The 27,553-nt window shown below is 68.7% G+C and overlaps 3 protein-coding genes across 11 annotated transcripts in view; 1 reads left to right on the top strand and 2 right to left on the bottom strand.

Annotated features, from left to right (window-relative positions):
• The first annotated feature begins 8,722 nt into the window (after positions 1-8,722).
• Positions 8,723-12,694, top strand: LOC137859009 (rac GTPase-activating protein 1-like). 2 transcript variants are annotated; one of them, XM_068687616.1, is made up of 16 exons: positions 8,723-8,938; positions 9,031-9,233; positions 9,310-9,434; positions 9,586-9,664; positions 9,773-9,826; positions 10,199-10,276; positions 10,529-10,649; positions 10,809-10,969; positions 11,051-11,212; positions 11,316-11,411; positions 11,491-11,692; positions 11,769-11,874; positions 11,987-12,119; positions 12,194-12,308; positions 12,393-12,510; positions 12,587-12,694. In XM_068687616.1, exons 1-16 carry the CDS (start codon positions 8,854-8,856, stop codon positions 12,618-12,620), a joined length of 1,872 nt encoding a protein of 623 aa, XP_068543717.1. In that variant the 5' UTR covers positions 8,723-8,853; the 3' UTR covers positions 12,621-12,694. The 2 variants fall into 2 exon arrangements, with proteins under 2 accessions (XP_068543717.1, XP_068543716.1); XM_068687615.1 differs by having other exon boundaries at positions 10,526-10,649.
• Positions 12,695-14,021: 1,327 nt separating this feature from the next.
• GMPPA (GDP-mannose pyrophosphorylase A) lies at positions 14,022-17,391 on the bottom strand. The gene is made up of 12 exons (XM_068687617.1): positions 17,226-17,391; positions 17,047-17,144; positions 16,540-16,643; positions 16,263-16,455; positions 16,124-16,183; positions 15,918-16,048; positions 15,113-15,247; positions 14,932-15,029; positions 14,780-14,826; positions 14,615-14,707; positions 14,346-14,514; positions 14,022-14,261 (listed from the first exon to the last, which is right to left on the bottom strand). The coding sequence occupies exons 1-12, from the start codon at positions 17,266-17,268 to the stop codon at positions 14,161-14,163; spliced, it is 1,272 nt and encodes a 423-aa protein (XP_068543718.1). The 5' UTR covers positions 17,269-17,391; the 3' UTR covers positions 14,022-14,160.
• Positions 17,392-17,794: 403 nt separating this feature from the next.
• SPEG (striated muscle enriched protein kinase) overlaps positions 17,795-27,553 on the bottom strand; it is a 33,908-nt gene continuing 24,149 nt past the window's right edge. For 7 of the 8 annotated variants that reach the window (XM_068687591.1, XM_068687592.1, XM_068687590.1 and 4 more), the window contains 22 exons: positions 27,239-27,407; positions 27,054-27,147; positions 26,719-26,919; positions 26,548-26,608; positions 26,272-26,349; positions 25,985-26,157; positions 25,867-25,893; positions 25,530-25,682; positions 25,141-25,183; positions 24,978-25,046; positions 22,638-24,882; positions 22,404-22,550; positions 22,207-22,323; positions 21,956-22,123; positions 21,578-21,700; positions 21,235-21,399; positions 20,502-21,120; positions 20,178-20,417; positions 19,874-20,097; positions 19,572-19,647; positions 19,242-19,391; positions 17,795-19,101 (listed from right to left, as the gene is read on the bottom strand). In XM_068687591.1, the coding sequence (XP_068543692.1) occupies positions 18,894-19,101; positions 19,242-19,391; positions 19,572-19,647; positions 19,874-20,097; positions 20,178-20,417; positions 20,502-21,120; positions 21,235-21,399; positions 21,578-21,700; positions 21,956-22,123; positions 22,207-22,323; positions 22,404-22,550; positions 22,638-24,882; positions 24,978-25,046; positions 25,141-25,183; positions 25,530-25,682; positions 25,867-25,893; positions 25,985-26,157; positions 26,272-26,349; positions 26,548-26,608; positions 26,719-26,919; positions 27,054-27,147; positions 27,239-27,407 (5,550 nt within the window). In that variant the 3' untranslated portion in view covers positions 17,795-18,893. The remainder of the gene's footprint in view (positions 19,102-19,241; positions 19,392-19,571; positions 19,648-19,873; positions 20,098-20,177; positions 20,418-20,501; positions 21,121-21,234; positions 21,400-21,577; positions 21,701-21,955; positions 22,124-22,206; positions 22,324-22,403; positions 22,551-22,637; positions 24,883-24,977; positions 25,047-25,140; positions 25,184-25,529; positions 25,683-25,866; positions 25,894-25,984; positions 26,158-26,271; positions 26,350-26,547; positions 26,609-26,718; positions 26,920-27,053; positions 27,148-27,238; positions 27,408-27,553) is intronic. The other variant, XM_068687594.1, reaches the window with a different exon arrangement.

Here is a 27,553-nt window from a genome sequence, read left to right as displayed (position 1 = left end):
TTTGGTGGCGCTGGCAGCGAGGACATCCCTTGGCAAGGGGCGAGGCTGGAGGAGCAGGGCTGGTGCCAGAGGGTTGGGGAGCCAAAGGGCTGAGGATGGTGGGCAGCGATAAGGACACAGAGCGCAGGGGATGGTCATGGTGCCAGGGAGCAGTGCTGAGCACACAGGGGTGGCAGGTGGTGACAAAGGGACAGCACTCGGGGACGGGGCGCGATGGCCAGCAGTGGCCAAGGGCGCACGGACAGCAGGGAGCACGGAGCAGCCCCTGGGGGGCAGGCACTGAGGGGATGGGGCTGGGGGCAGCCGGGGGGGCTGGGAGGGGTGGGGATGGGGACTGCGGGTGCCTCTGCAGCAGCAGCAGCAGGAAACGATGTGTGAAATGAAGAGTTCCTGCCCAGTGCCCAGAGGGAGCGAGCAGCATACTGAGCAGGGGCTGGGGAGGGGGGAGCCGCAGCGGGGTGCACCGTGAGGGGGTCCCCAGCACAGCACGGGGACCCTGCCTGGAGGGGGGGCGCTCCACGAGACGAGGCCGTGCCCCTGCTGGAAGGGAGGCAGGACGGGGGCTCCTGGCAGTGGGCGGCTGCTGTGGGGACCCCCAGGATGGAGGTTTGGGGGGGCAGAGCCCTGCTAAATAAAGCCCTCGCCCCCCCTCCTCTGCGTGATGCCCCAGCGCCGACCGCCCGCACCCCCTCCCCACTCGCTGGTTTCCTGCTGCTCCGCGGAGATAATTAAATCCGCTATTTCGGCAGGTTCCGCATCCCCTGCCAGGCGGATCCGCAATCAGCGCCGAGTGCCCGGGGCTCCCCCCCACCTGCGTCCCCCCCAACCTCCTCACTCCCCCCCCAACCAGCCCCCGCTCCGGGCACCTTGTCCATTCTCCCTCCTGCCTCAGCCCCCGGCCCTCTCCTTGCCTGGCAGCACCCTCAGGGACACCCATGGGTGCCCACAGGGGGACAACAGGCTCCTCTCCAGCTCCGTCCACATCCCCCCCAGCTCCGGGTGCCCTGGGGGCCGCAGCTCCCCTCTGGCTCCTCTGCAGGGCTTGGCACTGGGGCTGGAGGGATCAGCCCCTGCTCCCCATCCATCCCCGTGTCCGAATTTATCATCTCCCCGCAGCACAGGGGGAAGCTTTAAGAGGCTGCCACAGGGCGCAGGGAGCCAGGTGGTGCCTGGGTGGCAGAGATAGCGGTGCCAGCCCCCCCAGCACCCTGCCTTGTGCCGACCCCAGTGCTGCCCCGAGCCTGCTGGCACCTCCGCCTGGGAAGGAAAGGGGTCGGCGTTCACAGAGGAAAGGCCCTGAGAGCATCAGCCCAGCAGAGGTGGGAGGTGAGCAGGGTGCCCGGGGACCCCGCACCCAGCCCCATGCCGTGCTCTCGCCCTGCTGCTATCCCCCTGCACAGGATCCGGCCCAGGATTGATTCCTGAGGAGGCCCGTTGTTAAGCTGGCAGCCCTGCCTGTAAATTCAGATCAATAATTTAAGGGGGCAAAACTATTCATAGAGCATTCAAATGCCCGCTGCTGTCTGAGGCAGGGAGGTCGGAGTGACCCTCACCGACCCGATGCCCTCCTGCAGCCCTCGCCATCCTCCGCACCCTGCTCCTGCTGCCTGGATCTCAGCTCGGTGCAGGACCGGGCTCCCCCCGTGCCGTGCCGTGGGGCTCGCAGGAGCCATCGTGCTGCCACAGGGAGAGCTGCTGCAGCCCGGCTCATTTCGGGAGGATTAGTGCCCATCCCACGCTGCCCAGCCCCGGGAGGGTGCAGGGAAGGGTAATTTTGGGGAGATTAACCCTGCGCCACAGCGGGATGGGAAACAGAGGGGACGCTGCTCAGCCAGATGGAAGGAACAACAGCCCCAGGAGGGGAAGGGATAAAAATAGGCTGACATTTACCTGCCAGCCCCGAGCGGGGCGGGCACGGTGGCCGGGCCATACCTGCAGAGGGATGCGGGGGTCCTGCCTGGGCTGTGGGGGACACCATGTGCCCTGCCCAGGGCGCAGGGTTGGCTGCCCCAGCTCCCTGTCTGCCCCTGGGCAGGGCTGAGCATCCTCCTGCCATGGCACTGGCACCTCCTGCATCCATCCCACCACCCATCGCTGCCGGCCTCGCTGCTCACCCTCGCCACCCAAAAACCAGAAGGCGGTTGGGAAGGGTTAATGGCTCTGAAAGTGGAGCCTCCCCATCCTCCCCCTCCGCTGTGTTTTACAGGCCGGAGCTATTAACAGGAAATGTTCCTATCAGCACCATTGATCCCCTTGTTTACAGCCCCGTAATCCTCACTCTGTTGACTCAGGAGCCAGGAGGAGAAGGGGAGGAGGTGGCTGGCTCCGGGCATCGCCTCTGCCCTGCCTGCCCCCCAGCACGTGTGCCCGAGCCCTGCAGCTCCCGTCTGGGCACCGGTGACCCTGGCGGGGAGGCAGAGCGGGGTGAACGATGGTGGCACCGTGGTGTGAGCCCGGCCGTGTCCCCGCGGTGGCCTCCTGGCCCCCTCCAGCTGCGTGACACCTGGCCGTGGGCCCCGCGCGGCAGCAGCGCTTTGTTCTCATTAGCGCGGTGAGCGGAGCCGTCACGGTTAATTAGGGACCCCCCCGCCACGCAGCGCTGCAGCTGCCAGCCCGGGGAGTGCGGCACGGCGGTCTCAGGCACCCCAGTGGAGGAAGCACGGGATGGAGAGGCCCCATCCCATCCCTGCTGGGGTCTGACCCTGGTGGAGCCATCCCGGGGCTGTGCTCCCCGACCCAGCCTCTCCCCACAGCTTCCAGCCCTGCCCGAGCATCCCCAGCCTGGCTCTGCACAGCCCCACCAAGCCACACACCAGGGCTGTGCCTGCAAAACCCACCCCTTGCCTTCCATCTCCACCCCCAAATCCAGCCCACTACCACACGGGGTGCCCCGTGCCCACCCCTCCCTGTCCCCCAAGCCCCCCGCCACCACTCACGGTCTGGAAGTCACTGCTGGTGCACTCCTTGCCCCCGAAGGTGCAGCACACCAGCATCTCGCCCAGCTCCAGCTGGTGGCCCACGCGCCCGTAAAACTCCTCCAGGTGGAAGGGGCGGCTCTGCTCCTCCTCGCTCAGGTCCAGCTTCCCCCGCAGGGCCGCCAGCGTGCTCCTCTCCGTGCCCTCGGGGGCCAGGGGCCGGCCGGCCCCGTCCAGGAGCCCCAGCAGCTCCCCGGCCCAGTACAGGTCGTGGCCGGAGAGGCGCGAGAAGCGGGCAGGGTTGAGGTTGCAGAAGGTGACGGCGGGGAAGGTCTTGTTGCGCGCCGTCTCCTCCTCCAGCTGGGTGCTGTGGGGGTACTGGAAGTACAAGCCCACGCACTTGGCGTAGACGTGCAGGAGGAGGCCGAGCGAGCCCAGGAAGGCCAGCAGCCAGAGCAGGTTGCGGGCGGTGTAGCGCCGGTGCCGCAGGACATGCTGGATGCCGTGCAGCGTGCAGCGCCGGGCGAACTCCTCCAGGCTGCACGGACGCTGCCGCGGGGCCGCGGGCTCGGCCGCCGGCTTGGCGAGGTGGGCACGGCACACGGGGCGCCCCGCGGGCACCCAAGGGTGCGGGGGGAGCCCGCGGGGCTCCTCCGGCCACATGCTGCGTGTGAGCGCGGGGTGGTGGCGGGGGAGGTCTGAGCGCGGGGCGGGCGGCGTGGTGCTGCGCCCTACCCGAGGGGAGAGCAGGAAGCTGGCTAAGTGCTGAGACCACAGCCGTACTTAGCCAGCCGGAGCCAGAGAATGAAGCATCCCTGGAAAGCTCGGGGCACTCTCAGCCCACATCCCCCAGGGGCCGGGCAATTAGCTGCAGGCCTGCTTGCTGCCTCCATCTCCGGGCACTTAGTGTGGGATCCCCAGGGGGAGAAGTGGGCAAATGCCACAAGTGTCCCTGCCAGGACGTGGAGAAGGTGCCCAGGCAGGGCTGCACTGGGGTTGGGAGAGGTGTGTGGGTGTGCATGGGGGTAACACCCCCGTGGGGAGGTGGCCGTGGGCACACGGGGTCCCCAGGAGCCCCAGCTCTGCGGGAGCACAGTGCCATGACACTGGGCTGACACCGAGGAGCTGCAGTGCCTGGTGTCACCCGTGTCACATCTGCGCCTTTGGGCTCACCCACAGCCTCCCCAAAACCTGCAGTGGGGTCACGCTACCGTGAGCCCAGGGCTGCGAGGGTGGCACCACCTCCGTGTCGCTGGGTGCAGGAAGGGCAGACAGGGAAAGGAGAGAGTGAGGATGCCCTGGGCTCTCTCCCATGGGTGCTCAGCCCTGGCCGGGCACCCGGCCGTGTCCCGGAGCAGAGCACAGAGCTCTGCGAGCGCCGGGGTTCATGGACCTGCACTGCTGGTCCTGCCCAGCTGTGTTCCCGTGGCCTGTGCTCCCCAGCACAGCTCTAAATCCATTAGCTTTGCATAATTAGATTTTTCTCAATTACCAGATTATGATAATTAACAGCTCATTTGTAGGAGGCAGTGCCTAATCCCAGCATCACGCCTGGCTCGGCGCCAGCCTGGCTCGCGAGGCTGTGGGCGCTGGGGGCAGGCAGCCCGGGGGATGCTCCAGCACCCTGCGTGCCCGGGACCCCCCGAAAACTCCCCAGCAGCACGGACCGGCCTGCCCACACCTCCCCTGCGCTGCCCGGCCAGCACGGCTTGGACGGAGGGGTCAGAGCTGCGGGGATGGACCCAAAATTGGGGCTGTGACAGCCCTTGCAGGGCCAGCGTCCATCAGCAAGGGCATCGGCGGGGACTCAGAAGTGGCTCAGCACCCACGTGGCCCCGGAGATGCAGAAAGCATCCTGCAGCATCTCCTGCAGCCAGCCACCGAGGGAAACCACAGGAGAGGTTCGCTTCATGGGCTGGGCCGGAGTGGCCGCAGTCATTAAGGGGGTTGCTAATGAACTTTCCCAGTCAATAACGCTGCCGAGGAAGGACAGGAGAGCAGGGGAGGGGGAGGCGGCAGGCAGTAAGGTACCAATCTTCATCACGGGGAGGCAGGGCAGTCCAGGCAATTACTGCCCATCAACAGAGCTTCATCCCTAGTGAAATAATAGAACAAATATTAAGAGAAAAATGCTTCTGAGGACCTGGAGGGCAGGGGAATGGGGAGCAATAAAGATGTGCGCGGAGATCACAAAGAATAAATCTGCCCAGTCCAACTTGATTGCCTTTTTTGGGTAAAATTGCTAAATGAATCGATGGAGAGGAGACAAGAGGTGTGATATATCTGGCTTTTATTAAAGCGTTTGATGTAGTATCTGGTGGAATTAGTTCCCGTTGGCGGGGACAGGCAGCCCTCGCAGGGGGACGGGGCCGCCCTGGCGCACACGGGGAGCGCGGTGGCATTGCGCCGCTGCTGTCACCTGGGGACCCGGCCCCATGGCCCCCAGCAGGGGGCTGGTGGCCAGAGCCGCTGCAGCCCCCTGGGGGCCACCACCACCTCCATGTGCCCAGTGCCACCCCGTGGCTCTGGGGCCGTGTCCTTGGAGCATCAGCAGCTTCCCCCAGTGCCCCTCATTTTGGGGGCTGCAGAGGAAGCTGTGCAGCAAGGCGCATCCGCAGCAGTGCCAGGAGCAGCATCTCCCCATCCTGCTGTCTCCTCTCCCCCCGCAGCCTGGCTTCTCCCCGCACCAGCCTCCCTCCACCTCCTGCTGCCCGTGCTAATCCCCTAATCTGCGCGCAGCAACGAGGCACGGTGGCTGCTCCTCGCAGGCCCAGACAGCTGCAATCTGCATTCCTCCTCTTCCAAATCCCGGCTCCCTTATCAGCAGCAGGTATCAGGTGAGCCAGGCACCACCTACCTCCGATAAACCCATGTTTCGTTTCGTCCTATTTCCATTTTATCTCCGAGCCTGCAATTATCGCTCATCTCACCGCACGCCGGGCTGCCTCGCGCGTGCGGCAGCGGAGCGGGCGCCTGCCTGGCGGGCAGCCCCGGAGCACAGCACCTTGCCAGAGGCACCGGGGCGGCCGGGAGCAGCAGGGGATGCCCCGGGGTGAAGCCTGCACTGTGCTCGCTGCCATCCCATCCCCAGCTGCCTCCCCTCCAACCTCGCGCAGCGGCGGCGATGGGTTCCCTCCCTGCGAGCCAGATGTGTTGCGCGGAGCATAAACACCCGCGACAGTTGTTGTGCTTCTCGGCGTGAAGGCATCAGATGTCTGCGTTAAAACAAAGCTCTCCACTTAATTACTCAGGCTGATAATTCAGCGCGTGGAGGCGGCTCTGGCTGAGAGCAGAGGGCTGGATCACAGCTGGGACTGGAGAGCCTTGGAGTGCACATTAATCCCGGCTCTCACAGCCCTGATTAACGGTGCTGGAAACCTGCCCACCCCGCTCGCTCCTGGAGGAAGGGTCCGGCCATAGCACCCCCCGGAGGGGCCTCAGTGCCCCCTCGGGCTGGCATCTGCTGGGCCAAAGCATCTCAGCACCTTCGGGTGAGGTGGCCCAGGGCCTGGGGGACCTTGGCTGCCTGGGCGCACCCGTCCGTGGCACCTGGAGGCGCGGATTGGGGTCAGCCTGGGCAGGGAGCTGGAGCAGGCAGAGCACCCATGGGTGCAGGCCCTGCGGTTTGAGCTTCCAGCTCTCGGTGCCTGCATTTCTGGCTCCCCAGCACCATCCCCGCGGGGCCCCAAGGGTTAAGCTGTCATGTATTCAGGGCCACGCGCTGGCCAGGAATTACACTTTTATCGGCACGCGGTGCTGCCGCCGCTTGAATTGGGACTGGGAACTCTATTTCCGAGCTCACCCAAATTATTCTCGAAGAGATAAAGCGCGGTGCAGAGCAGCGCCGGCGCTTCATTAACATTCCCCAGCCCATTCAGCTTTAAACGAAGATTGCCTGCCTCGGAAAATGATAAAATTGAACATGTGAAGCAGGGCATTATGTTCCATCAGCCGATATTATTTCCCACGCAGGGGCCGAGCGGAGACACAAACAGCTATTTATGCAGCGCCTGGCCGAGCCGGGAAGCAGGCAGGCGGGTGCAGGGGGTGGGGGGTGCCCCCTGCCCGTCCATGGGCATGTGAAGGGCTCCCCACAGTGTCCCTTGTCCCCGGGGCTGGGTGTCCCCAGGGCCACGACCCTGCCCTGTGCGTTGAGGTGGGGAAGGGGCAGGTTGGTGTGTGGGGTCCCAGCAACCCCGCGTGCGAGGCTGGGGGCTTCCCAGCTCCCTGCCCCGTGTGGTGGCCACAGCAAAGCCCCCCAGGGGAACAAACACCCCCGTGTCCCCCGCTAGGGATGAGTGTGAAGGGTGCTGGGGTGCCTGGATGGATGCTGGGGTGCACGGGATGGGTGCCACGCGGGGCCAGGCACGGGGAGGCAGGTGTCGGGGAGCCAGGCAGCAGAGGGCTGAGCAGGAAGGCTCCTGGGGCTGGGATTGGATTTTGCTTGGCCGTGCCAAGCCTATCGATCCAGCGGTAATTAAAGTCGCTCCAAAACCTGACTCATATTCAACCTTGGGAGGAAGGAGCTTCTCAGAGAAACGGCCTCCGCTCCCCGTGCGCCTCCCCAGCACAGGGTGGCCGTCCTGGGGCTGCCCTGGGACAGCTCTGTCCCCACGCTGCCTGCTCCCAGGGCAGCAGCGCCCCGTTGAGAGATGCCCTGGCTGGTGTCCCCTGCACTGTGCAGCCCCAGAGTGACCCTGACAAGCGTCAGCCCTTGGAGGGGGGGGTCTGTTTTAAGCCCTGGATTTTCCAGCCTAGGATTAGCCCAAGCTAGTGGTTTTTCAGACATTCCTGGGATGTGGGGTTGCTCCCTGCCCTCTCCCCACTGTCCTTTTCAGTTCCTGGGTCCCGGGGTGCTGGGGGGTGCACGTAAGGGGATCTGAGTGTGTGTGTGAGTGTGTGTGTGCTTGTTCGTGTGTGTGCGCAGGGCTCCCTGCACGCCCAGCCCTGCCGCCAGCCCCGCTGCTATTCCCGGTATTTCAGCAGGTTGGGACAGGCGCTGAGGAGGGGCGGCTGCCATTCAGCGGGGCCCCACCAACCCACCCGGAGCCCCGCGGGGGCTCAGGGCCGGGGGGGGACCCGGGGGCTGTGCCAGGGAGGGTGTGGGGATCCTCTTGGCTGGGGTCCTGGGGGGCACAGCTTCCCTTCAGGGCCTGGGAGGGCAGCAGCCGGGCTTTGCAGCAGGGAGGTGGCTCCATCTGCAGGACATGGCCCTGGCCAGGAGCCCCGCAGGCTGGGGGCTCCGGGTGCCCCTCGCCAGCACAGCGGGAGGTGGCGGCAGGCCCAGCCGTGCCCAGAGGTCCGGTGGGCTTCTCTGCTCATGGGGGGGGCTCAGACACCCCCCCAACCAAGACGTGGAGAGGTGGCACGGTGGCAGGAGGATGTACTGGGTGCTGGGTGCCGGGGTGACCCCAATGTCCCCACCAGCCACTTAGCATGCGTGGGGACAGCGGGCTGGGGACGCGCCATGTGCCAGCACGCAGCGGCGCCGCGAGGCAGCCAAGGACACCCGCTCCTGTGCCCCCACCAAGGGCATCGCCTGCGCTCTCCCCGCAGCACCCACACCTCCCGCAGCACCCACCCTGGCAAACGTGGGTGCCCCCCCGGGACACCCCACACCTCTTTTCTCCAACCTCCATCTCGCCCGGCACCCCCAGCCCGCACCCAGCGCGCACCCCCCTGCTCCCCGCTCCCGGGGGGCCCGGGGCACCCCCAGCCCCGCTGCTCCGGGAGCCGTCGGGGCGGGGGGAGGCGGAGCCGAGCCGGGCTCCACCCCGACCCCCGGCCCACATAGGCCGGCCGGGAGGGGCCCCGAGCCCCCTGCAGCCCGCGCCAGCCCGGGGGCGCACGGCGGAGCGCGGCGGCCGCTGCCCAGAGCCTGCAACCCGCGGGGCTGGGGACCCCCCCGGTGCGCCCCGTCCCGTGCCGCGGTGCGGGGATGCTGCGGCAGCGCTGCGGGCGGCTGCTGGCCCAGCTGGAGCGGGCGCTGCAGCTGCTGGAGCTGGGCGGCAGCTTGGAGGAAGGTGGGAGCGCGCGGCCCCCGGGTGGGGGCTCCCCATGGCACGCGGGGTGTGGGTGTGGGGTCGCTCAGCGTGCTGCGTGGTGTTGCCCTCAGACTACATCCGCATCGCGCGCTGCTTCGAGGCGACGCGCCAGAAATGCCGCCGGCTGGAGCAGGACGGGCGGCGAGCCCGCGAGCAGCTGGCCCGTGCCGAGGCCGAGCGGGCGGCGCTGGAGGTGAAGCTGAAGCACGCCCGCAACCAGGTGGAGGTGGAGATGAAGAAGCGGCACCGAGCCGAGGCTGAGCTGGAGAAGCAGGTCGGTGGGGCCAGCGGCTGGTGAAGCGGGGTACCAGGGGGTGCCGGCCTCACCGCTGCCCTGCTTTGGCTCACAGGAGCGCAAACTGCAGCTGGTCTTCGAGTCACTGATGCAGGAGCCGTGGGGAAACGGGGAACAGTGCTCCGTCCTCAGAGCCCTGGCTGGCCGGCGCCTCGGGGCAGCCCTGGCACCGGGCAGGAGGTGAGCGAAGCTGGTGGCCCTGCGTCCCCTGACCCTCTCCTCTGAGGGGCTGGGGGGGCTCGGGGCACGCTCAGGCTCTGTGGAGGTGCCCCAGGTGCTGGCTGGGGTCTGGGGGTGCCCCGGTTGTGCTGAGCCCCAGCTCTTCCTGCAGGTCATCCGCGGTGGATGACTCGTGCCAGTCTCTCCTGTCCCACTCGGACATCAGCTACGACCGCACTGAGGATGACGTGGTAAGAAGCGACCCCGCTCCCTGTCCTGCTTGTGGCAGAGCACAAATACGGGGGTGCTGCTTGCCCCACATGGCCCAGCCAGCCCCCAGCACCCCCTCTGCCTTCCAGGACGTCGAGGTGACGGTGGCACGGGCCCTGAAGCGCAAAGCCCAGGAGAGGCAGGTAGGAGGGGAGCGCGGGGCTGGCAGGGGGGGTAATTTATTGGCGCTGGGCTGGGAGCGTCGTCTCGCAGCAAACCTCCTGGATCAATAGAAACTCCATTACCCTGCGCCGCGGCCCAGCTGGGCTCCTCAATAATTCATCCCCACGTGCGGGCATCCTGCGCGCAGCTCCGCTCGCACCTCTGCATTGCAGGCCTGGCCTGCACGGCCCCCACGGTACCTGCTGTGGGGCAGGTGCTGCAAGGGCACGGGATGCGCCCTGTGGGGCTGAGAGCGCTCATTTTGGGCTCTTGGTGTGTGGATGTTGGGGGCCTCAAGGGTTAGAATCAGGCTCCCTGCCCACCCTTCACCCTCTCCCTCTCTCTGTCCCCAGCGTGTGTCCCTGGCCCCGCAGATCGGCCCCGTGGTGGTGGCAAAGCGGCACCGCTCCTCTGTGGCACCCCCCAGCAGCGTGAGTAGGGACCCCAGCGCCCTGGGCAGGGCTGGGGGGCGGTGGGGGTGCAGGGCCCGGTGCCAGAAGGACAGGAGGACGCATCCTTTGGCCCTGCAGGGCTGCGAGGGCTTGGGGTGCACCTCTGTCCCCGCAGCCCCTGTCCCCCTGTCCTGGGTGACAGCACCCGTGGCTGTGCGGGACCACAGAGCTCATGGGGAGTGCTGTGGGGCTGCAGCCGGGCACATCCTCACTGCCCCCCTAAATCAGCAGGTGACCGTGCCCCCTGCACCCCCTCCTGCTGAGGTCCCGGAACCTGCTGGCAGCCTCCCGCCCGCCGTGCTGGTGCCACCCCGCCGCTCTCGCCAGGGACACCGCGTCTCCACGCGTGCAGGTCGTGGATGGGGGGCATGGGCGGGGGGTGTGGGACCAGCCTGGGGGTGCTGCCATCACGGGGGAGGGAGGAGATGTGCTGGGGGATGCTTGCTCCCACTGTGGTGGGGCTGTGGCCCCCTGCCTATGGGGTCCCCTCCACTGCCTCCTCTCTCTGCAGAGCCGGCCACGGCGTGGGGCACCAGTGAGGATTCGGGTGGCCGTGCCCCGGGGCAGGACAGCCACACCGAGGGTGGCTCTGTGGGGCAGCCAGCACTGGCCCCCTTCACCTCCCCTCCACCCAGCCTCCTGCAGCCCCAGCACCAGTTCACCTCCAAAACGGTGCGTGCCTCCTCCCCACCTCTGACCCCGGGGCACGCAGGAGGGATGCAGGGGGGTGCTGACCAAATTCCCCCCCGCCAGGTCATCCGCCCCGAGCCCTGCGGTGCCTGTGGCTCCCGCCTCCGTTTTGGGAGGGCTGCCCTGAAGTGCCGGCGCTGCCAGCTGCTGCTGCACACCAAGTGCCGCCCGTGCTGCTCCGGGCCCTGCGGAGCCCGGGCTCGCCAGCACGCCTGGCCCCGTGAGGTGAGGGCAGCATGGGGTCCCCATGGGCTGGGGCATGATGTAGGGCTGGGGACTGGGGCTGTGTGGGTCCAGCACTGCCTTCCCCTCTCCTTGTCCTCCCCAGGGTGTCCTGGCTGACTTTGCGCCCCCGACGCCTCCACTGGTGCCGGCGCTGGTGGTGCACTGTGTGACCGAGGTGGAGACGCGCGGCTTGGCCGAGGTAGGGGACGGGGTGGTGACAACAGGGGGGCACGGTGAGGCCGTGCTCCCCACGGGGCTGAGCCCCTCTGCGCCCCCAGGCAGGGCTGTACCGGGTGCCGGGCGCCGAGCCGCTGGTGCGGGAGTGGAAGCAGCGGCTGCTGCGTGCCGGCGGCGCACTGCCCAGCCTGGGCGACGTGTCCGACATCCACGTGGTGTGCGGGGTGCTCAAGGACTTCCTGCGGGGCCTCAAGGAGCCGCTGGTCACCTTCAGCCTGCACCCGGCCTTCCTGCGGGCTGCCGGTGAGCGGGGGGACGAGCAGGGGCTCGGGGTGGGGTTTGGGGCCGATCCTTGGCTAAAACCCCGCTGCCACCGCAGACATCCCTGACGAGACCGCCTGCAGCACGGCGCTGCGGCACGTGGTTGGCAAGCTGCCCCCGGCCAACAGGGACACGCTGGCCTTCCTCATGCTGCACCTGCTCAGGTGAGGGGCTCCGGGGGCTCTGCGCCCACCCCCCTGCGCCCTGTGGCGATGGGATCCCCTGGGGGTGGGCTCGCTGGGCCGGGCAGCACGCTCCCCCCGTCCCCTCTTGTAGGGTGTCGCGCAGCCCCGACTGCAAGATGGACATCCTCAACCTGTCCCGTGTCTTCGGCCCCACGCTGGTGGGGCACAGCTCGGCCACCCCCACGCCGCTGGCCATCATGGAGGACACGCCGCGGCAGAGCAAGGTGAGGGGGGCCCCGGGTGCCGGCGGTGCCCCCGGTGCCACCAGCAGCCCCGGGCTCTATCCCTCTGTGCCCAGGTGGTGGCTCGGCTCCTCGCCCTGCCGCCCGACTTCTGGAGAGGCTTCGTGGGGACGGAGCAGGAGAACCTGGTGCCAACGCCTGCCAGCGCCCCGGACCCAGGGGGTGAACGCGGTGAGCCCCCAGGACCCCCACCCCTGTACCCACGGCAGGGTTGGGGTGTGACACCCTAACCTCAAATCTGCTTCTGTCCCACAGAGCCCCTCTGCCACCCCATCGCCTCCCCGGAGCCCCACGGGGGGCAGCTGAGCCCCCCTGGGACCTGCTGCCTCCCCGGCGCCCTGCGGAGCTGCGTGGGCACGGCTCCACGGCCCCCGTGAGTGCTGCTGGAGGGGGCTGGGGGGAACCAAGGGGGCAGGACTGGTGCTCCTGACTCATCTCCTCTCCCCCAGGAAGGTGGGGCGGTTCTTCCCCTCCCCGGTGTAGCTCTGCTCCCCAGGGACCCAGCTGGCAGCGAGGAGGAGGAGGAGGAGGAGGGAAGCCTGTGGCACGGAGCAGCGTGGGACTGCGGCGCTGAGCTCAGGGCTCAGGGGCTGGTTCGTGTTAAGTGTTGGTATGAAATGCTTCAATTAAACATTTTGCAGCAAAACCAGCCGGGCTGGGACTGGCGTGCATCCCTCCCTGGCAGGATTGGGCCGGGGTTTTTGGGGAGGTGAGCGGCCCTCCCTGCCTTCCCGGCACCACCACGCGCCTGGGTGGGCAGGGGGAGGACGGGCAGGGTCCCCCTGCAGCGAGGGGCCCCCGTCAGCCCAGATGTTGGCCTCCAAGTAATCAGAGCTGCTGGGGCAGGACGACCCTAAGCGCTTCCAGACTTCCTGGCACCTCGGCTGGGGCCCCCTTAACTCCTTCCTCCCCTCCGGCACGGAGCTGGAGCGCAGCGGAGGTGTGCGGGGGGAGCTGGATGGGGCAAGGGCTTGTCTGCCCCGCAGCAGGGCTGGAAACTAACCCGAAAACTGTACCAAAAAAAACAGGGCAGCTGTGGGAGCTGGAGGAGAGAGAATTCAAGTAGGGTCCTGACAGCGAGCAGCACTGCTGGCCCAGTTTCCCTCCGCGCAGGGGTGCGCACCAGAGGGCACAGAAATTAGCACATCCAAGGCAGAGGCAAAACTGAGGGAGTTTTAATGTGCTTAAAGTCAGGGAACAGCTAATCCCCGCCCAGGACCACAGCAGAGCTGGCACGGGAATGCACAGGGCTGGGAGCGAGGATTTGCTGCAAATCCGCCGAGCTGGGGGGGTGCAGGATGGATGGAGAATCCCTAATGCCGTGCCTGCTGCAGAGCGGGGGCCGTGAGGGGCTCAGGGCACGAGCACAGAGCACGGGGAAGGGACGGGGGGAAAGGGAAAGGTCTCGCCTGCCCCTGCCCGCCCTCCTGCCCAGTGCCCTGGGAGCAGCCTGGCGCTGCTGTCCCTGCCCCAGGAGGCAGGAGCCCAGCTCAGGCTGTTGCAATCCCGCTGCTGGCAGCAGGAGTCTCGCAATGGGCTGGTGCTGGGGGGGGTGCAGAGGCACAGCAGGCACAGAGAGATCAAAACTCCTCGTTAGGAGTCGGACTCGATGATCCTTATGGGTCCCTTCCAGCCGGGGCTATCCCATGACTCTAAGACCTTCCCAAAAACTGGAGACACGGGCTGGGGGGCAGCCTGGCACGGGGTGCCAAGCCCCCGTGGGTAGTGCCCCTCAGTACAGAGGCACCCAAAAAAAGCTCAGGGCCTGAGACCCCGCAGGCAGCAGGAGCTCCCCTGGCAGCAGCTGGCCTGGTGCCTGAGCCACGTGCTGCCCCCACATTTCCCCCAAATCCCTGTGCTCCCAGAGAAGCAGCAAGCGAGGCCGATGCTCACCAGCTTTAATGTCTGTCGGGAGCAGGAGCCAGGCACTGGCAGGGGGCTCCTCACCCACCCCCGGGGCGCTGGCACCCCCCGGGAGGTGACAGAGGTGACAGAGGCCACCCCAGCCCAGCAGGCAACCAGCTCAGAGGATGATCTGGTTCTTGCAGCTGCGGCTCAGCTCCTTGTGGGGGAGCACGATGGAGTTGAGGATAACCACCTCGGCGGGGATGGTGACGCTGCAGCCTGCGGGGACAGCGCCGGGGGGGCGATAAGAGGGGAGCAGAGCCTGCCCCGTCCTCCAGAAATGGGGCTGCAGCTGGGACTCACCCAGGATGGTGATGGACGGCGTGAGGCGCCCGTCCCTGAAGAGGCTCTCACTGTCGATTTTGGCGTAGGGGTCGTTGGGGTTGGGGTCGCTGGGCGTCCCCTCCACGCGCGCCCAGCGCCCGATGGTGCTGTCCCAGCCCACGATGGTGTTGAGGACGCAGGTGTGGTCCTGGGGGGGGGGGCAGCAGGGAGCGGTGATGGGGTGAGAGAGGGGCAGCGAGGTGCCAGGGGGGACACCCTGCCCCCTCCCCGGGGTGAGCCCTACTTACGTGCAGCGCGGCCCCGTGCAGCACGATGGACTCGCGCACACGCACGCCGGCTCCCACCGTCACCCCCTCCCCGATGGAGACGTTGGGGCCCAGCTGCGGGGGCAGAGGGAGGCGATGAGCTCAGGAAAGGGGGTCCTCAGCCCTGCGGGGCCCCCCGGCACTCACCACTGCCGTGCTGTCGATGGAGGCCGTGGGGTGGATGTAGACGTTCCCTGCAACACGGGGAGGGGTTGGGGCTGGGTGAGCGGGGCAGGACGCGCCCCTTGGTCCCCTTCCTGCACGGGGCAGCTCCCGGGGGGGGGATGGCAGGGGGGTACCTCGGATGATGGGGCCTCCGGGTTTGTTCTGGGCCAGCCTCTCGGGGTGGGTTTTGCTGTACTGGTTGAGGTAGAGGCGGCTGGCGTAGATAGCAGAGCTGGGGGACAGAGAGCGAGGCTGTTGGTGTGGCTGCGGGGCCCTGGGGGCTGGGGGGGGTCCAAACGCAGCCCCCGCCCGTACCCGGCTGATTTGATCTGGCTCCAGAAGCCGTCGGTTTGGTAGACGTAGAGCTTGCCCCTGCCGGCCAGCGCGGTGAAGACGTCCTGCTCCAGCCGGATCACCTCGGCGCGCTGCCAGCCGTTGGAGCTCTCCTCTCTGCGGGCGAGAGCACCGTCAGCCCCCGCCCCGGCCACGGACCCCAAACACCCCAAACCGAGGGGCTCCTTGGCCACGGGGCTCCCCCCAGCCTCCTTCCTGGCCGTGCACTTTGTCCCAGAGGCAGGGCTGGAGTTGCTCTGCCAGCCAAAACAAGCTCGGGGCCAGAAGCGGGTGGTGCAAGAGCTGCACCTGGCCCGGGTAGGAGCCAATGTGCGGGGTCCTGCCCTCGCTGCACAGCGGGGTGGTTGCGGGGTGAGAGGGATGGAGGGGAGGCAGGACGCTCCCTGCTCAACACCCCCTCGGCCCCCTGTACAGCGCTGCATGAGGATGGGGTGGGAGGACAGGGAGGGAGAGGGGGAGCCTCAGGCTGGCCGGGAGGACACACAGAGGGGGCAGCCTGGCAGGGCTGCAGCGGGAGCAGGAGGAAAGCAGGGCGCAGGGCACAGGGCAGCACAGGCAGCAGCCAGCGCAGGCACAGAGGGACAGGACGGCACAGGACGGACTTACCCAAGGTAAGGACAGCTGGTGCAGGACCAGGAAACAAGTGAGTGATGGCAGAGGAGGAGAGAAGATAGAGAAAGAATGGAGGATGAGCGTGCCGCTGCAGCCCCGGGGAGCGGGGGGTGGGAGGGACGCAGGACAGGGGCAGGGGTGGGGGGGCTCTCACAGCACGAGCTCCTGCTGCTGCCGCTGGAAAACCTCGCCGATGTGCTGGAAGATGGCAGGCGTGAACAGGTAGACACCGCAGTTAATCACCTCGCTGACGAACGTGCTGGGCTTCTCCACGTAGTGCTGCACCTGGCAAGGGGAGAGGTGAGGGCTGGGGCGCAGCACCGCGCGGCCCCCCCCGCCCACCCCCTGCCCCTCGCCCACCTCCTGCGTGTCAGCGTTGGCCACGATGCAGCCGTAGTTCAGCGCCTGCGTCCTGTTGGCCTGCGGGGCGAGGCTGGCTGAGCGCTGGAGTTTGCACCCAGGGCAGAGCCGTGCGGCCCCGGCCCCGCTCCCGGCTCACCGTGGTGCCCAGGATGACGAAGCCGTGCGCGGCCCCGCGCCGCTGCCCGAAGCCCAGCATCTCCTGCAAGGGGAACTCGGAGCACACGTCCGCGTTCAGCACGAAGAAAGCCTCGGTGCCCCCCGACAGGATCTGGTCTCGGAAGTGGTAGATGCCCCCCGCCGTGCCCAGCGCCGCGTACTCCTGGAGGTACCTGCGGGCAGGGGGGCGAGGGGAAGGGGCTGAGAGGGGGAAGGTGGCGGGGGGGCGGCAGGGAGCGGGGCAGGTGGGCACCCACCTGATGGGGATCTTGAACTCCTGCTGCGCCGCCACCAGGAAGCGGCTGAGGGCCTCGTGGGGCTGGTAGAAGCCCAGCAGCAGGATCTCCTTCATGCCCGGCACCTGGGCACAGCGGGGACGGCAGCGCTGGGACCCGACACCCCCTCACCCCCCGGGTCCCACATTTCCCCCCGACAACCCCAATTTCCCCCCAAACTCCTAATTTTCCCCCAGCCTCCCCTTTCCCCCCGATCCTCCCTTACCCCCCAGGTCCCCCATTTTCCCTGACACCACCCTTTTCCCCCAACCTCCTACTTTCCCCTTGACCCCCCCTATTTCCCCCTGACCCCCCATTTCTCCCAACACTTCCCACTCCCCTAACATTCCCCTTTTCCCTTCAACCTCCTCATTTCTCCCCAGCCCCCCTCCTTTCCCCCTGACACCCCCTTACCCCCCAGCTCCCCCCTTTCCCCCTGAACCCCCCATTTCCTCCCGAGCCTCCCCCCTTCCCTTTCACCCCCCGTACCCTGGCGCACGCCTCGATGTGGTGCTGCACCATGGGCACCCCGGCCACGGGGAACAGCGGCTTGGGCACCTCGAACGACAGCGGCCGGAACCGGGTGCCTGCGGGCAGGGCCGGGCAGGGCGCTCAGCGGGGCCGGGCCGGGCCGGGCCCCTACCCCCCCGCAGCCCCCCGGCACTCACCCTTCTGCGGGCCCCCGATGAGGATCACGGCCTTGAGCGGCATCGCGGCCCGGCACTGCCCGGCCCGGCCCCCCCGCTGCCGCCCGGGGCTTCCGCACACGTGGCCGGGCCGCGTCACCCGGAGCCCGCCGGCGCGCCGCGGGGGGCGGGGCTTAGGGGGGTGGGCGGGGCTTGGGGCGCGCCACGCCTGCAGGGCGCGCCCGGCTTGGCGGGAACGCGCGCGCGTATGCGGGTGTGGGTGTGGGTGTGCAAACACACGTCTGGGGATGGGATGGTGCTTGGGGCATGGGGTGGTGCCTGGGCACAAGCCCTTGTGCTTGCACACACACCCAGGTACACAGCTGCACGCGCACATTTGCACGAGCATCGCTTTATCTGTGCCCTTGCACACGCGTGTGTGTTACCGTGCACGCCTCAGGGCTGTGGGTGCAGCCAGGTGCATGGGGCCACCCCCCTCACCACTGTTTCTACCCCTGTCCTCAGCCCAGCCCACCCCATCCCCGCCTCCCACGCTCCTCACACCTCGCACACCCACACCTCACCCCCCCAGTAACACCACGGAGCCAGGATCCGGCTGCTCAGGGCCTTTATTGCTGCTCTGGCACCTCGCTTGCTCCAGGCCACGGGGACGGTGGCGACGCCGGAGCCCGGCAGAGAGGCGGGGGCAGGCGCGGGGACGGGGGCAGAGCCGGGGCAGCAGCCTTCTCCCCCAGGTCAATAAATAAAGCCCGAGCGCTACAGCAGCAGCTGGAAGGCGGTGCCCAAATGCTGCCCCCGACCCGCAGCGGGGCACCCAGGGGAGGCGAAGGGGGGCCGGGCAGGGAGGGGCGCGGAGCACGGAGCACCCCGCACGGCCCCGGTGCGGGTGGCGCGTGTGCGTGTGCAAGGGCACGCATGTGCAAGGGGGTGCGTGGCTCAGCAAGGCACGTGTGGGGCCGTGCGTGAGCGCATTGCGGGGCGGGAGGTGCTGCAGGGGGTGCCGGGGGGGCTTTGCAGGAGCAGGCGCGTGGGTGAGCATCTCCACCCGCTCGGGGTGCCCCCAGGGAGCACGAGCAGCGTGGGCCTGAGCAGGCGCAGGAGTGTGCGTGGCACGGGGCTGCCGGGGGTGGCACGCAGCCCCGGGGAAGGCACCGGCGTGGGTCCCGGGCTGCAGCCCCACAGGGCCGTGCTGGTGGCTGGCCCCTCTCCGCACAGCCCCCCTCCTTGGGCACTGCCGGGCACCCTCAGTCTGTGCCGGGGGGCTTGTGCCCCTCGCCCCCTGTGCTTGTGGCCGGTGGGAGCCGCGGGTTGTGGTGTAAGGCACGCGGCTGAGCTGCGGCAGGACCCGTGTTGTGGGGCCAGACCCCACCGACTGCGTGGCCCAGGCTGGCCGGCGTGCTGGCGGCTCTCCGAGCTCCTCATCTGCATCCCGTCCCCATGTGTCCTCCCCCAACCCTCTGACACGTTCTCCATCCATCCATCCATCCCGGCATCGCTGCCCGGCCCTCGCTGGGGCTCCATTTTCCCTCTCCGTCGTCTCCACCTAAAGAGTCGCCGCCTGTCCCCGTCCCCTTCCCGTCCTGCCCCGCCAGCGTCCCCGGCACGTGGGGTCCGTGGGCTCCTCCCGGCTCCTCGGCCGCCCCGTCCCGCGGCCCCTGGAATGTTCCTCTGGCTCCTCGCCCCTCGCGGCTACTGCGGCCCCGGCGGCTGGCCGCCCTGGTAGGAGCGGAGTAAGACCTTGTGCTTGGTGACGGCCTCGCCACGGCGCCGCTGGTGCTCCACCAGGAACTCCTTCAGGCGGTTGGTGGTGAAGGTGAGGGTCTGGCGGCGCAGCTTCATCAGGTAGGCGTCCTGGAGCCAGGCGTTGGCGAAGCAGTCCTTCACCGTGGGGCGGCTCCTGGAGCAGGGGTGGTGCACGGTCAGGGGCCACGGGGTGCCCACCACCACCTCGGTGCCCCACAGCATCCCAAAACCGAATGCCAGCGCTCCAGCCACAGCCCCAGGGGGTCCCAGCCCTCTCCAGCAGCAGGCACTCACCAGGGGTGGACGGTGAGGACCTTGCGGATGAAGAGGGCAGCGCTCTGCGAGACGTTGGGGTACAGCTTGAAGGCGTCAAAGCGCCCCGCCAGGATGCGGTTCTCCGTCTCGATGGGGTCCAGCTCGAAGAACGGCGACCGCCCGCTCAGCCTGCGAGGGAGGGAGGGAGGGAGGGAGGAGGTGGCACGGGACGGGGTGCAGCCGAGGGAGGGCACCCCGCACCCACACACCCCCATAGGGGGTCCGGCTGGGGAGGGTCTGCGGGGCTGCAGTGTCCCCCCAGCCCGGTGTCCCCCGTGGCACCGAGCCCTGATGCAGCCCTTCTCTTACATGATGTAGGTGAGGACGCCGACACCCCAGACATCCGCAGCAGAGCCCACCGGGTCGCCCTTCACCACCTCTGGTGCTGCAAGGGAACAAATCTGGCACGTGTATGGGGGGGCCAGCCCAGCACCCCCTACCCACAGCACCCCCAGCACCCCCCCTTCCGCCCTCAAGCACCCCCATACCCCAACAGAGCCCAGAAACCCTAAAAATAAAAAAAAAAAAAAACAGGCACCCCCAGCTCCCCAAAGACCCCCCAGCCTCCCCAAAGCCCCCCGGGCTGCGCCCCGTCCCCCTGCCCCACTCACACATGTACTCCAGCGTGCCCACGCGCCGGCCCAGCTGCCGCAGCACCAGGGGGTTGTAGGTCTGGGCGCTGCCGAAATCAATGATCTTGAGGGCGTTCATGCCCGAGACGACGACGTTGTCAGGCTTGATGTCGAGGTGCACGATGCGGCGGCCGTGCAGGTACTCGAGGCCCTGCAGCAGCTGCAGCACGTAGCTCACCACGTCGTCCTCCGAGTAGCGAAACCTGCGGGTTTCGGGGACGTGAGCGGGGTCCCCACGCCGGTCCCCAAACCCCGGTGCCCCCCCCTGCCCGCCCGCCGGGACCTGTCCACGATGCTGTAGAGGATTTCCTTGCCGGCGCAGTTCTCGCAGATGAGCACCAGGTAGCGGGGGGTGATGTACGCCTCGTGCAGGGCCATGATGCGCTCGTGGTGCAGCGCCTTCAGGATCTCGTACTCCTGCAGCACGCTCTGCTTCCTCTCCGCCTCGTAGGGCACGATCTTGGCTATGAAGTGCTTCCCTGTGGCGTTCTCCTTGCACAGCCGGATCACCCCGAAGCGGCCCCTGCAGCACCGGGCAATGCTCAGCCCCCCGGGCGGGATGTTTTGGGGTCACCCCATCCCAGCACCCCGTCCCACCCGTCCTCACCTCGCCTTCTCGTCCAGGAAGGTGTACGGCTTCTGGGGGACGCCCTGCCGCAGCGCCGTGCCGTCGGGGGCCCCGCTGTCAGCCGGGGGCTCCTTGGAGGATGGGGCAGAGGCGGGGGCCTCCTGGGCAGGGGGCGAGGCGGGGGGCATGGAGACGAAGGAGGTGACCATGTAGGGGGGCATCTTCCTGGGGGGAGCAGCGTTGGAGGTGGTCGATGCCGGGGGAGCCAGGGAGGATTTGGATGGGGAGGGTGCCCGGGGCTGGGGGGAGCCCTGGGTGGGCGAGGCGGGGGTGGACGTGTCCGTGGGGGAGCCCCGGGCAGGGGAGCTGGCCTGGGGCACGGCGGCAGTCCGAGGGGGGGTGAACACCAGCTCTGGGGGCTCGCAGACAGTGATGTTGGGCGGCAGCTCGGGGTCTGGCCGCGGCCCCCCGGGGACGCCAGCCTGCGGTGGGCGCTCGGGCTGCTGCAGCGCTGCCTTGTGCTTGCGGGGCGGCGTGGTGGGGGGCAGCCCCGCGGCAGGGGGCTCCAGCTGTGCCTGGGGGGTTTGGGTCGAGCGGCTGGAGGCCACCTTGTCGGGGACAGGGACGGCGACGTCCTTGGCTGGGGCAGCTCGGGAATCTGCGGGGAGGAAGGGGAGCCGTGAGCCAGGAGCGGGGTGCAGGCAGCAGGGGCTGCAGCCCCACATCCCTGAGCTCGCTGTGGGTGCTGCCCCATGGAGGGGCTTCTGCTCACCTGCTGCCTCCAGGTGCACCTTGCCTGACGGGGTGCTGAAGGGCCCCTGCCCGGCCTTGTTGACACAGGCCACCCGAAATTTGGGGGTGCTTCCAGGGGGCAGCTCCGTCACGTTGAAGTAGCAGTCGGTGATGCCGGTGCTGACCAGCTTCCACTCGTGCTCCCCTGCGGGCACGGAGGCACGGTGAGGCTCAGGGAGCTGGTGAGGCAGGGCGCAGCCTCCTGTCCCCCCCCAGGACACTTCCCCAGGCCCCCAGCACCCATCCATGCAAGGGCAAGGCTTGTAGCCCAGCCAGGGGGTGTCCCCAAGCAGCGTGTGGCCACTCTTTTACTGGCCACGTACCCTCCAGCCGGCGCTCCAGCGTGTAGGTGCAGGGGGCTTTGCTCTCTGCGGGCTTCCACAGCACCAGCACCGTGTTCTTGTACTTCTGGGCGATCTCCGGGGTGCCCGGCCGCCCGGGGAGCCCTGCCGGGGGACAGACAGGGCAGGCTGGGACCCACGGGGAGACGCCTGTGCAACAGCAGCGTGGCCCCCTCGAAAGCCCCAGGTGGAGAGCAGAGACCGAGTGCCCTGCCCCGGTGCGTCCCCAGCCCCGGGGCTGTGCCACCAGGCGAGCAGCAGTGCCCAAGCGTGTTCCTCCTGCCAGAGCCAGCCCCCAGCAGGCGATCCCCAGTGCCTGGTGCATGCCCTGTCCCCCGAGGTCCCCCCCCACATCCTTACGTGCCACCGCCAGCGTGCAGGAGCTGATGGCTGTGCCCAGGGTGTTGGCGGCTGCGCACTCATACAGCCCCGCATCCTTCCTGGACACCTTGGCGATGGTGAGCATCTGGCGGCCGTCCTTGCAGGAGACGATGTTCAGCGCGCTGTCCGGCTGCAGCGAGCGCTTGTCTGCCAGGGGAGCAGAGGAGAGCGATGCCACCGCGGCCCCCCCGGCACCCAGTGGCCCAGCAGCCCCGGCAGCAGCCCCCCACCTTTCATCCAGATGATCCTGGGGGTCGGGCTGCCGGCGGGCAGGCAGCAGAGGGTGAGCGCATCGCCCTCCAGCAGCACCTGGTCCTTCAGCTTGATGTGGAAAACGGGGGGGAAGTCTGCGGGGCGGGGGTACAGGGTAAGGACCGTGGGGTGCCAGCGGGGAGCCCCCCACACCCTGCGCCCCGGCCGTGCCTACCCGACTCGCTGGGTGCGTGCTGCCGGCCGGCCGCCGAGCCCTCCTCCCGCAGCAGGCTGGAGGGGATGCTGGGCTGCGAGGACATCTTCTCCTTCTTAGCCCGGGACAGCCCCCAGCGCTCCCAGCGCGACCGCTTCTGCCCCTCGCCTGCAGGGATGAGGACAGGGGGTGCCTCAGGAGGTGGCTTGGGGACAGCCCCGGCCCCCCCGGCGGTGCCATCGTCCCCCAGCTCACCTTTGTTGGAGGCGGAGGAGCGGGTGCTGCCCTCCGAGCGCAGGGACTCGGAGGAGGGTGCCGGTGCCGGGGGGGGGCCCACCTGGTCCTGCGCCACGACGCCCACCCTCCGCAGGCTGTCGCCCTCGGAAATGGAGCGGCGCAGCAGGGAGGGCCGCCGCTGCCCGGGCTCCCCTGGCTCCTCGTCCTCCGGCCGCTCGTCCGACAGGCTGCGGAGCCGCGAGGACACGCGCTCCATGGTGGCGCTGATCTTCCTGCGCACCGCCACCACCGGCGACTCGCTCTCCCCGCCGGCCCCCGGCTCCGAGCGGAGGCTCTCCGAGTCCCTGCGCTCCTTGGAGCTGCCCAGGCCCAGGCTCCAGGAGAAGCGGCGCCCGCGGGTCGGGGTCTCGCCGCCCCCTTCCTCCCCTTTGCTCTTCCTCCTCTCGGCAGGCGGCGTGCGCTTGAGGAGCACGGACATCCTGCGGAGGAAGCCGCTGTCCTTCTGCACCTCGTGCAGGTCCTGCACCGACTTGGACTTTGCCGCCAAGCCGCCGGGCTGGGATTTCTCCGCCAAGCCATCGGGCTGGCTCCTGCGCAGCTCCAGGGGCACGCCAGCTGGGGTGGGCCGGTAGATGCCCTCGTCGTGCGCCGCGGGGCTGGCCAAGTGCCGGTCCTCGGAGCGCGAGCGGGTGAGGAGCTTCAGCCCGCGGCTGAGCGACGACTCGCGGCTCCGCTTGAACTTGGCCTCGAACACCTCCTCCGAGTCGATGTCCTCGATGAGCAGGGAGCTGGAGGAGCCGCTGGCCTTCGGCTCCTTCTTCTCCGCTGGTGCTGGCGCGGGGGGCTCAGCAGGGGCAGGGGCAGGGGCAGGGGCAGGGGCAGCAGCTGGGGGCTGCGGGGTCTCCTCGGTGGCCGCCTCCCTACCCCGTGTGGCTCCCATGGCTTGCATGACCTCGGCGTAGGAGGACGCCTTGGGGGCCCGGGTGCCAGGGCCTGTGGGCTGCTTTGGGGTGGCTGCTCTCGCCCTGGCAGCCCCCTCCCCACCGGCTCTGGTGGCTTCAGCCTTGGTGGTCGCCTTCTCCTCCTGCCCCGCAGTTGCCGGCTTCTTCCCTGCAGCGGTGGTGGATGCTTTGGCAGGGGGCTGGCCCCGCTCCTCGGGGACTCGCCTCTTCTCTTGGGCAGCCTTGGCTGCGGGGGGCCGGGGTAAGGTGGCCTCCGGTGCCTGGGGCCGGGCGTCAGAGAGCGCCGAGAGCGACGGGGACTCCTTGAGACGCTGGGCCTCCGCGTGGGCCACCGGGATCTCCAGGGGCGCGCCGGAGCGGCGGTGCCGGACGACGGGCTCAGCATCACCCTGGCTGAAGGAGCTGCTCTTCTGCAGGACGCGCTCCGCAGGCAGATGCTGTGACGAGGCGGCCTCGCTGGAGGCTGCCCTCACCAGCCGCGGCCCCGCCGGCGCCAGCTGCTCCATGCGGGGCGGCCGCAGCCCCTTCTTGTCGGGGCTGACCCCCAGCGTCTCCAGGAGGGGACCCCGCAAGCCGCTGACCTTGCCATCGGCGGGGCCGCCCCGCAGCAGGCGCTGGCGCATCAGCTCCAGGCGCTGGGCGTGCTCCTCCTCGCCCCCCCGGCGCCGCGGCAGCTCCATGGAGGCCGCCTTGGCCAGGGCTCGGCGGGGCTCCCGGCCCACCTCAGCCCCCTCCTCGGCCCCCGGGGGCTGCCCCAGCAGCAGGGCGCTGTCGGCCGAGCTGCCCCGCTTCAGCTCGCCCCTGCGGGCGCTCTCCGGGGACTCCAGGCTGGAGCCCTTCCTCATGGCCTTGCGGGGGTACTCCGTCCGCTTCTGGGCCTCGGGGGCTTCCTCGTCGGAGGAGCCGGGTGCCTCTGCCTCCGCGCACGGCCGCCGTGGCCCTGCAGCCCTCGGCCTCTTCCCCAGGGCCACCCCGGGCTTCCCCGTGCCCTCGCTCTGCCACTCCATGGCGGAGCCGTCGCCTGGCACGGCCACCTCCTGCCTCGGGCCCTCGGGCGGCCCCGGCGCCTCGTCGTCCGTGGGGATCTCGTTGAGGGACATGCGGGAGCCGGAGAACTCCACCTGGTGCGGCATGGGGATGAAGGGCAGCTCGTCCAGGTCGTCCGAGTCCGAGGAGGACGACAGCGCCGGGGACTCCTTGAGGTGCCGCGGCACGGCGATGGAGAGGTGGTTGGAGGTGTCCTCCAGCAGCTCCGGGATGGGACGCAGCACCATGTTGCACTTGTAGCTGATCTGCGAGCGCTGCAGCACGGGGACAGGGCTGGATCAGGCCCCGCTGGGCGGCACGGCACCCTACAGCCCGGCGCACAGCCCCCCGCCCCAGCCCCTGCCTTCACCTGCCATTTCCGACGGGAGAGGAAGAGCTTCAGGTGGTCGGTGCTGATGACCTTCCCCTTGGCCAGCGTCTGCGGGGAGAGGGGACAGCAGCGTCACACGGACCCCTCACTGAGCCCTGAGGGACCCTGCTGCCCCCCGGTGCTGCTCCCTGCCTGGACTCACCTTGAACCAGGGGTGCTCCAGGGTCTGCTCCGCGTTGGGTCTCCTGTGAAGCAGCACCACCAAATGAGGGCCGCCCTGCCCAGGGTGTTTTGGTGTCCCCTGCTGCCCCTCACCCCAGCACCTTGGGGTGCAGAGCCGTGCGCCCAGCCTGCCTGTATCCAGCTGTGCACCCACCACCAGCACCTTCCCTGGAGCACCAGGCTCATGCCATGGGGCGGCAGGGTGGAGAGGGAGGGCATCACCTTCAGCAGGGACACAGGGACTTTGTCCATCCCCAGCAGGACCCATCTGGGGTGTCCTGAAGCCCCAAGCACCCGCCACCACCCAGGAACACGGGTAGGGGGCACACAGCCGGTGCCGTGCCCCCAGGAGGACCCCGTGGCACTCACAGCCTGTCGTTGACCAGCACTTTGATGACAAAGCCCTTGGCCTCCCGGGTGAGCCCCTGGAACATCCTCTCCTCGAAGGCCACGTTGTAGTTGCGGATGTTCATCAGCGTCGTCTTGTCATTCTCGCCCACGAAGGGGGAGATCCCCGTGAGGCTGCAAGGAGGGGACACGGTCACCGGGACACGGGGGAGCCACATGGCCAGCCCTGGGGACCGAGGGACAGACCCCAGCCCCAGTGCCATGGGGCAGGAGCAGCTGGGGAGGAGGCAAGCGTGGCCCCAGCTGGAAACGGGGCAGAAATGGGGTCTCTTACATGGGGCCACAGCCAGGCACTTACCACAGGTAGGCGATGACCCCCACAGGCCTGCGGAGAGGAGAGGGGGGTCACTGCACAGCACGAGCCCCCCGGCACAGCGGGGATGCCGGGGTGCAGCCTGGCAGGGGGCTGCCCTTACCAGATGTCGGTGACGCTGGAGACGGGGCTCTGGTTGACGATCTCGGGGCCCACGAACTCGGGGGTGCCGTACTTGCAGTACTGCGGCTCGTCGGGCGTCAGCTCCTGCGCGTTGCCGAAGTCGCAGATGCGCACCTGCTCGCTGCTCGAATCCGCCATCAGGAGGTTTTCTGGCTACAGGACATGCGGGGCGGCTGGGAGCTTGGCGGGAGGCTCCCGGGGCGGGAAGGGGCAGGGCAGGACACGGGGGCTGCCCCCCGAGCTGGGGGCCGTGGGGAGAGCACTCACTTTGATGTCCAGGTGCAGCACGTGGTGCTGGTGCAGGTAGCAGATCCCCTCCAGGATCTGCCGCATGTAGGAGCGGACCTGCCAGAGCAGAGGCGGGGTGGGGATGGCACCCAGGGGACCATCACGGTCCCTCAGCCCCTCGTGGGACCAGGCAGGGGACGGAGAGGGCTGTCACCTCCCTTTGGGCATGGCGCAATGTCCCTGGGCGGGGACAGCCCCCCATGTCCCCCGCCACCCTCTCCACCCCATGGCTTTGCCCTGCCAGGGCTCACCCACCTCGGACTCGCACACCGAGGGCTTCCTCGCCATCCTGTCCAGCAGCTCGTCCTCGGCACAGCTGGGAGCTGGTCAAGGAGCACAGGAACGCCGTGCCCCCCTCGGCACCCCGCTGCCACGCACCCACCCTGCCCACCCGCATCCCCCCGGCCACGCAGTCCCAGAGGATACAGCTCCATCACCATGATGACGGCGTTCTTCTTCTCAAAGGCGTCGTGGAAGAAGACGATGCGCTCGTGGTCCAGCTGCGAGAGGATGTGCAGCTCCCGGCGTGCCGACTGCTTGGCCTTGGTCCTGCCGGGGACGAACTTGGCGGCGAAGTCCAGCCGGCTGCTCTTCTCCGTCACCCTCCGCAGGTAGGAGAAAGCCCCCCTGCGACATGGGGAGGGATGGAAAGGGGCTGGCGGGGCAGCTGGAGGCACCCCCGTCCCCGCAGGCACTGGGGTCTGCAGGGAGCTGCCCCAGGAGGACCAGGACCGCCCTTAGGGGACCTGGTGGCCCTGTACCTCCCGATCTCCTCGTGCACATCGTAGTAGTCGGTCAGGCGCCGCGCCTTGTGCAGCGCATCCTCCTCCATGCTGGCATCGGCCGCGGGCTGGGCTGGGGGGAAGGAGAGGGGCTGGGGGGCGGCGATCAGGGGGCTGGGGGCTGCCCCGTGGGGCCATGCAGGGTGGGAGCCAGGTGGCCGTACCTGAGCGCACCACCAGCTCCGCCTTGCAGGACACCTCCCCGGCCAGGTTCCTGGCTGTGCAGGTGTAGACCCCGCTGTCGGGCTCGGCGGCGCCCAGCACCACCAGGGAGCACTCGTTGTCCTCGTAGACGAAGCTCAGGTGGCTGCTCTCCTCCAGCAGCTCCCCGTCCTGGGGGCACGGTGGGCATCAGGGGGGCTCCTGCCGCCCCCCACCAGCTCCCCACACCGGCACGGATGCAGCACCCTGCACCACTTGGGGTGGCACAAAGCCAAAGCCCCAGTGCGGGGACCCCGAGGCAGCGGAGGGGAGCAGGG

Source organism: Anas acuta, chromosome 6 (genome assembly GCF_963932015.1).
Source record: "Anas acuta chromosome 6, bAnaAcu1.1, whole genome shotgun sequence".
NCBI classification, from domain to species: domain Eukaryota; kingdom Metazoa; phylum Chordata; class Aves; order Anseriformes; family Anatidae; genus Anas; species Anas acuta.
This window is presented reverse-complemented; position numbering and strand designations above follow the sequence as displayed.

Bases quoted from the DNA above. Each gene is read 5' to 3' on its own strand.
- LOC137859009 (XM_068687615.1), top strand. From the start codon at position 8,854: ATGCTGCGGCAGCGCTGCGGGCGGCTGCTGGCCCAGCTGGAGCGGGCG. The intron at 9,665-9,772 runs GTAAGAAGCGAC...TCTGCCTTCCAG, and splicing joins ACCGCACTGAGGATGACGTG to GACGTCGAGGTGACGGTGGC. The intron at 11,213-11,315 runs GTGAGGGCAGCA...TGTCCTCCCCAG, and splicing joins AGCACGCCTGGCCCCGTGAG to GGTGTCCTGGCTGACTTTGC.
- GMPPA (XM_068687617.1), bottom strand. From the start codon at position 17,268: ATGCCGCTCAAGGCCGTGATCCTCATCGGGGGCCCGCAGAAGG. The intron at 15,248-15,917 runs GTGAGAGCCCCC...TCTCGCCCGCAG, and splicing joins CAGCAGCAGGAGCTCGTGCT to AGAGGAGAGCTCCAACGGCT. The intron at 15,030-15,112 runs GTACGGGCGGGG...TCTGTCCCCCAG, and splicing joins AGCCAGATCAAATCAGCCGG to CTCTGCTATCTACGCCAGCC.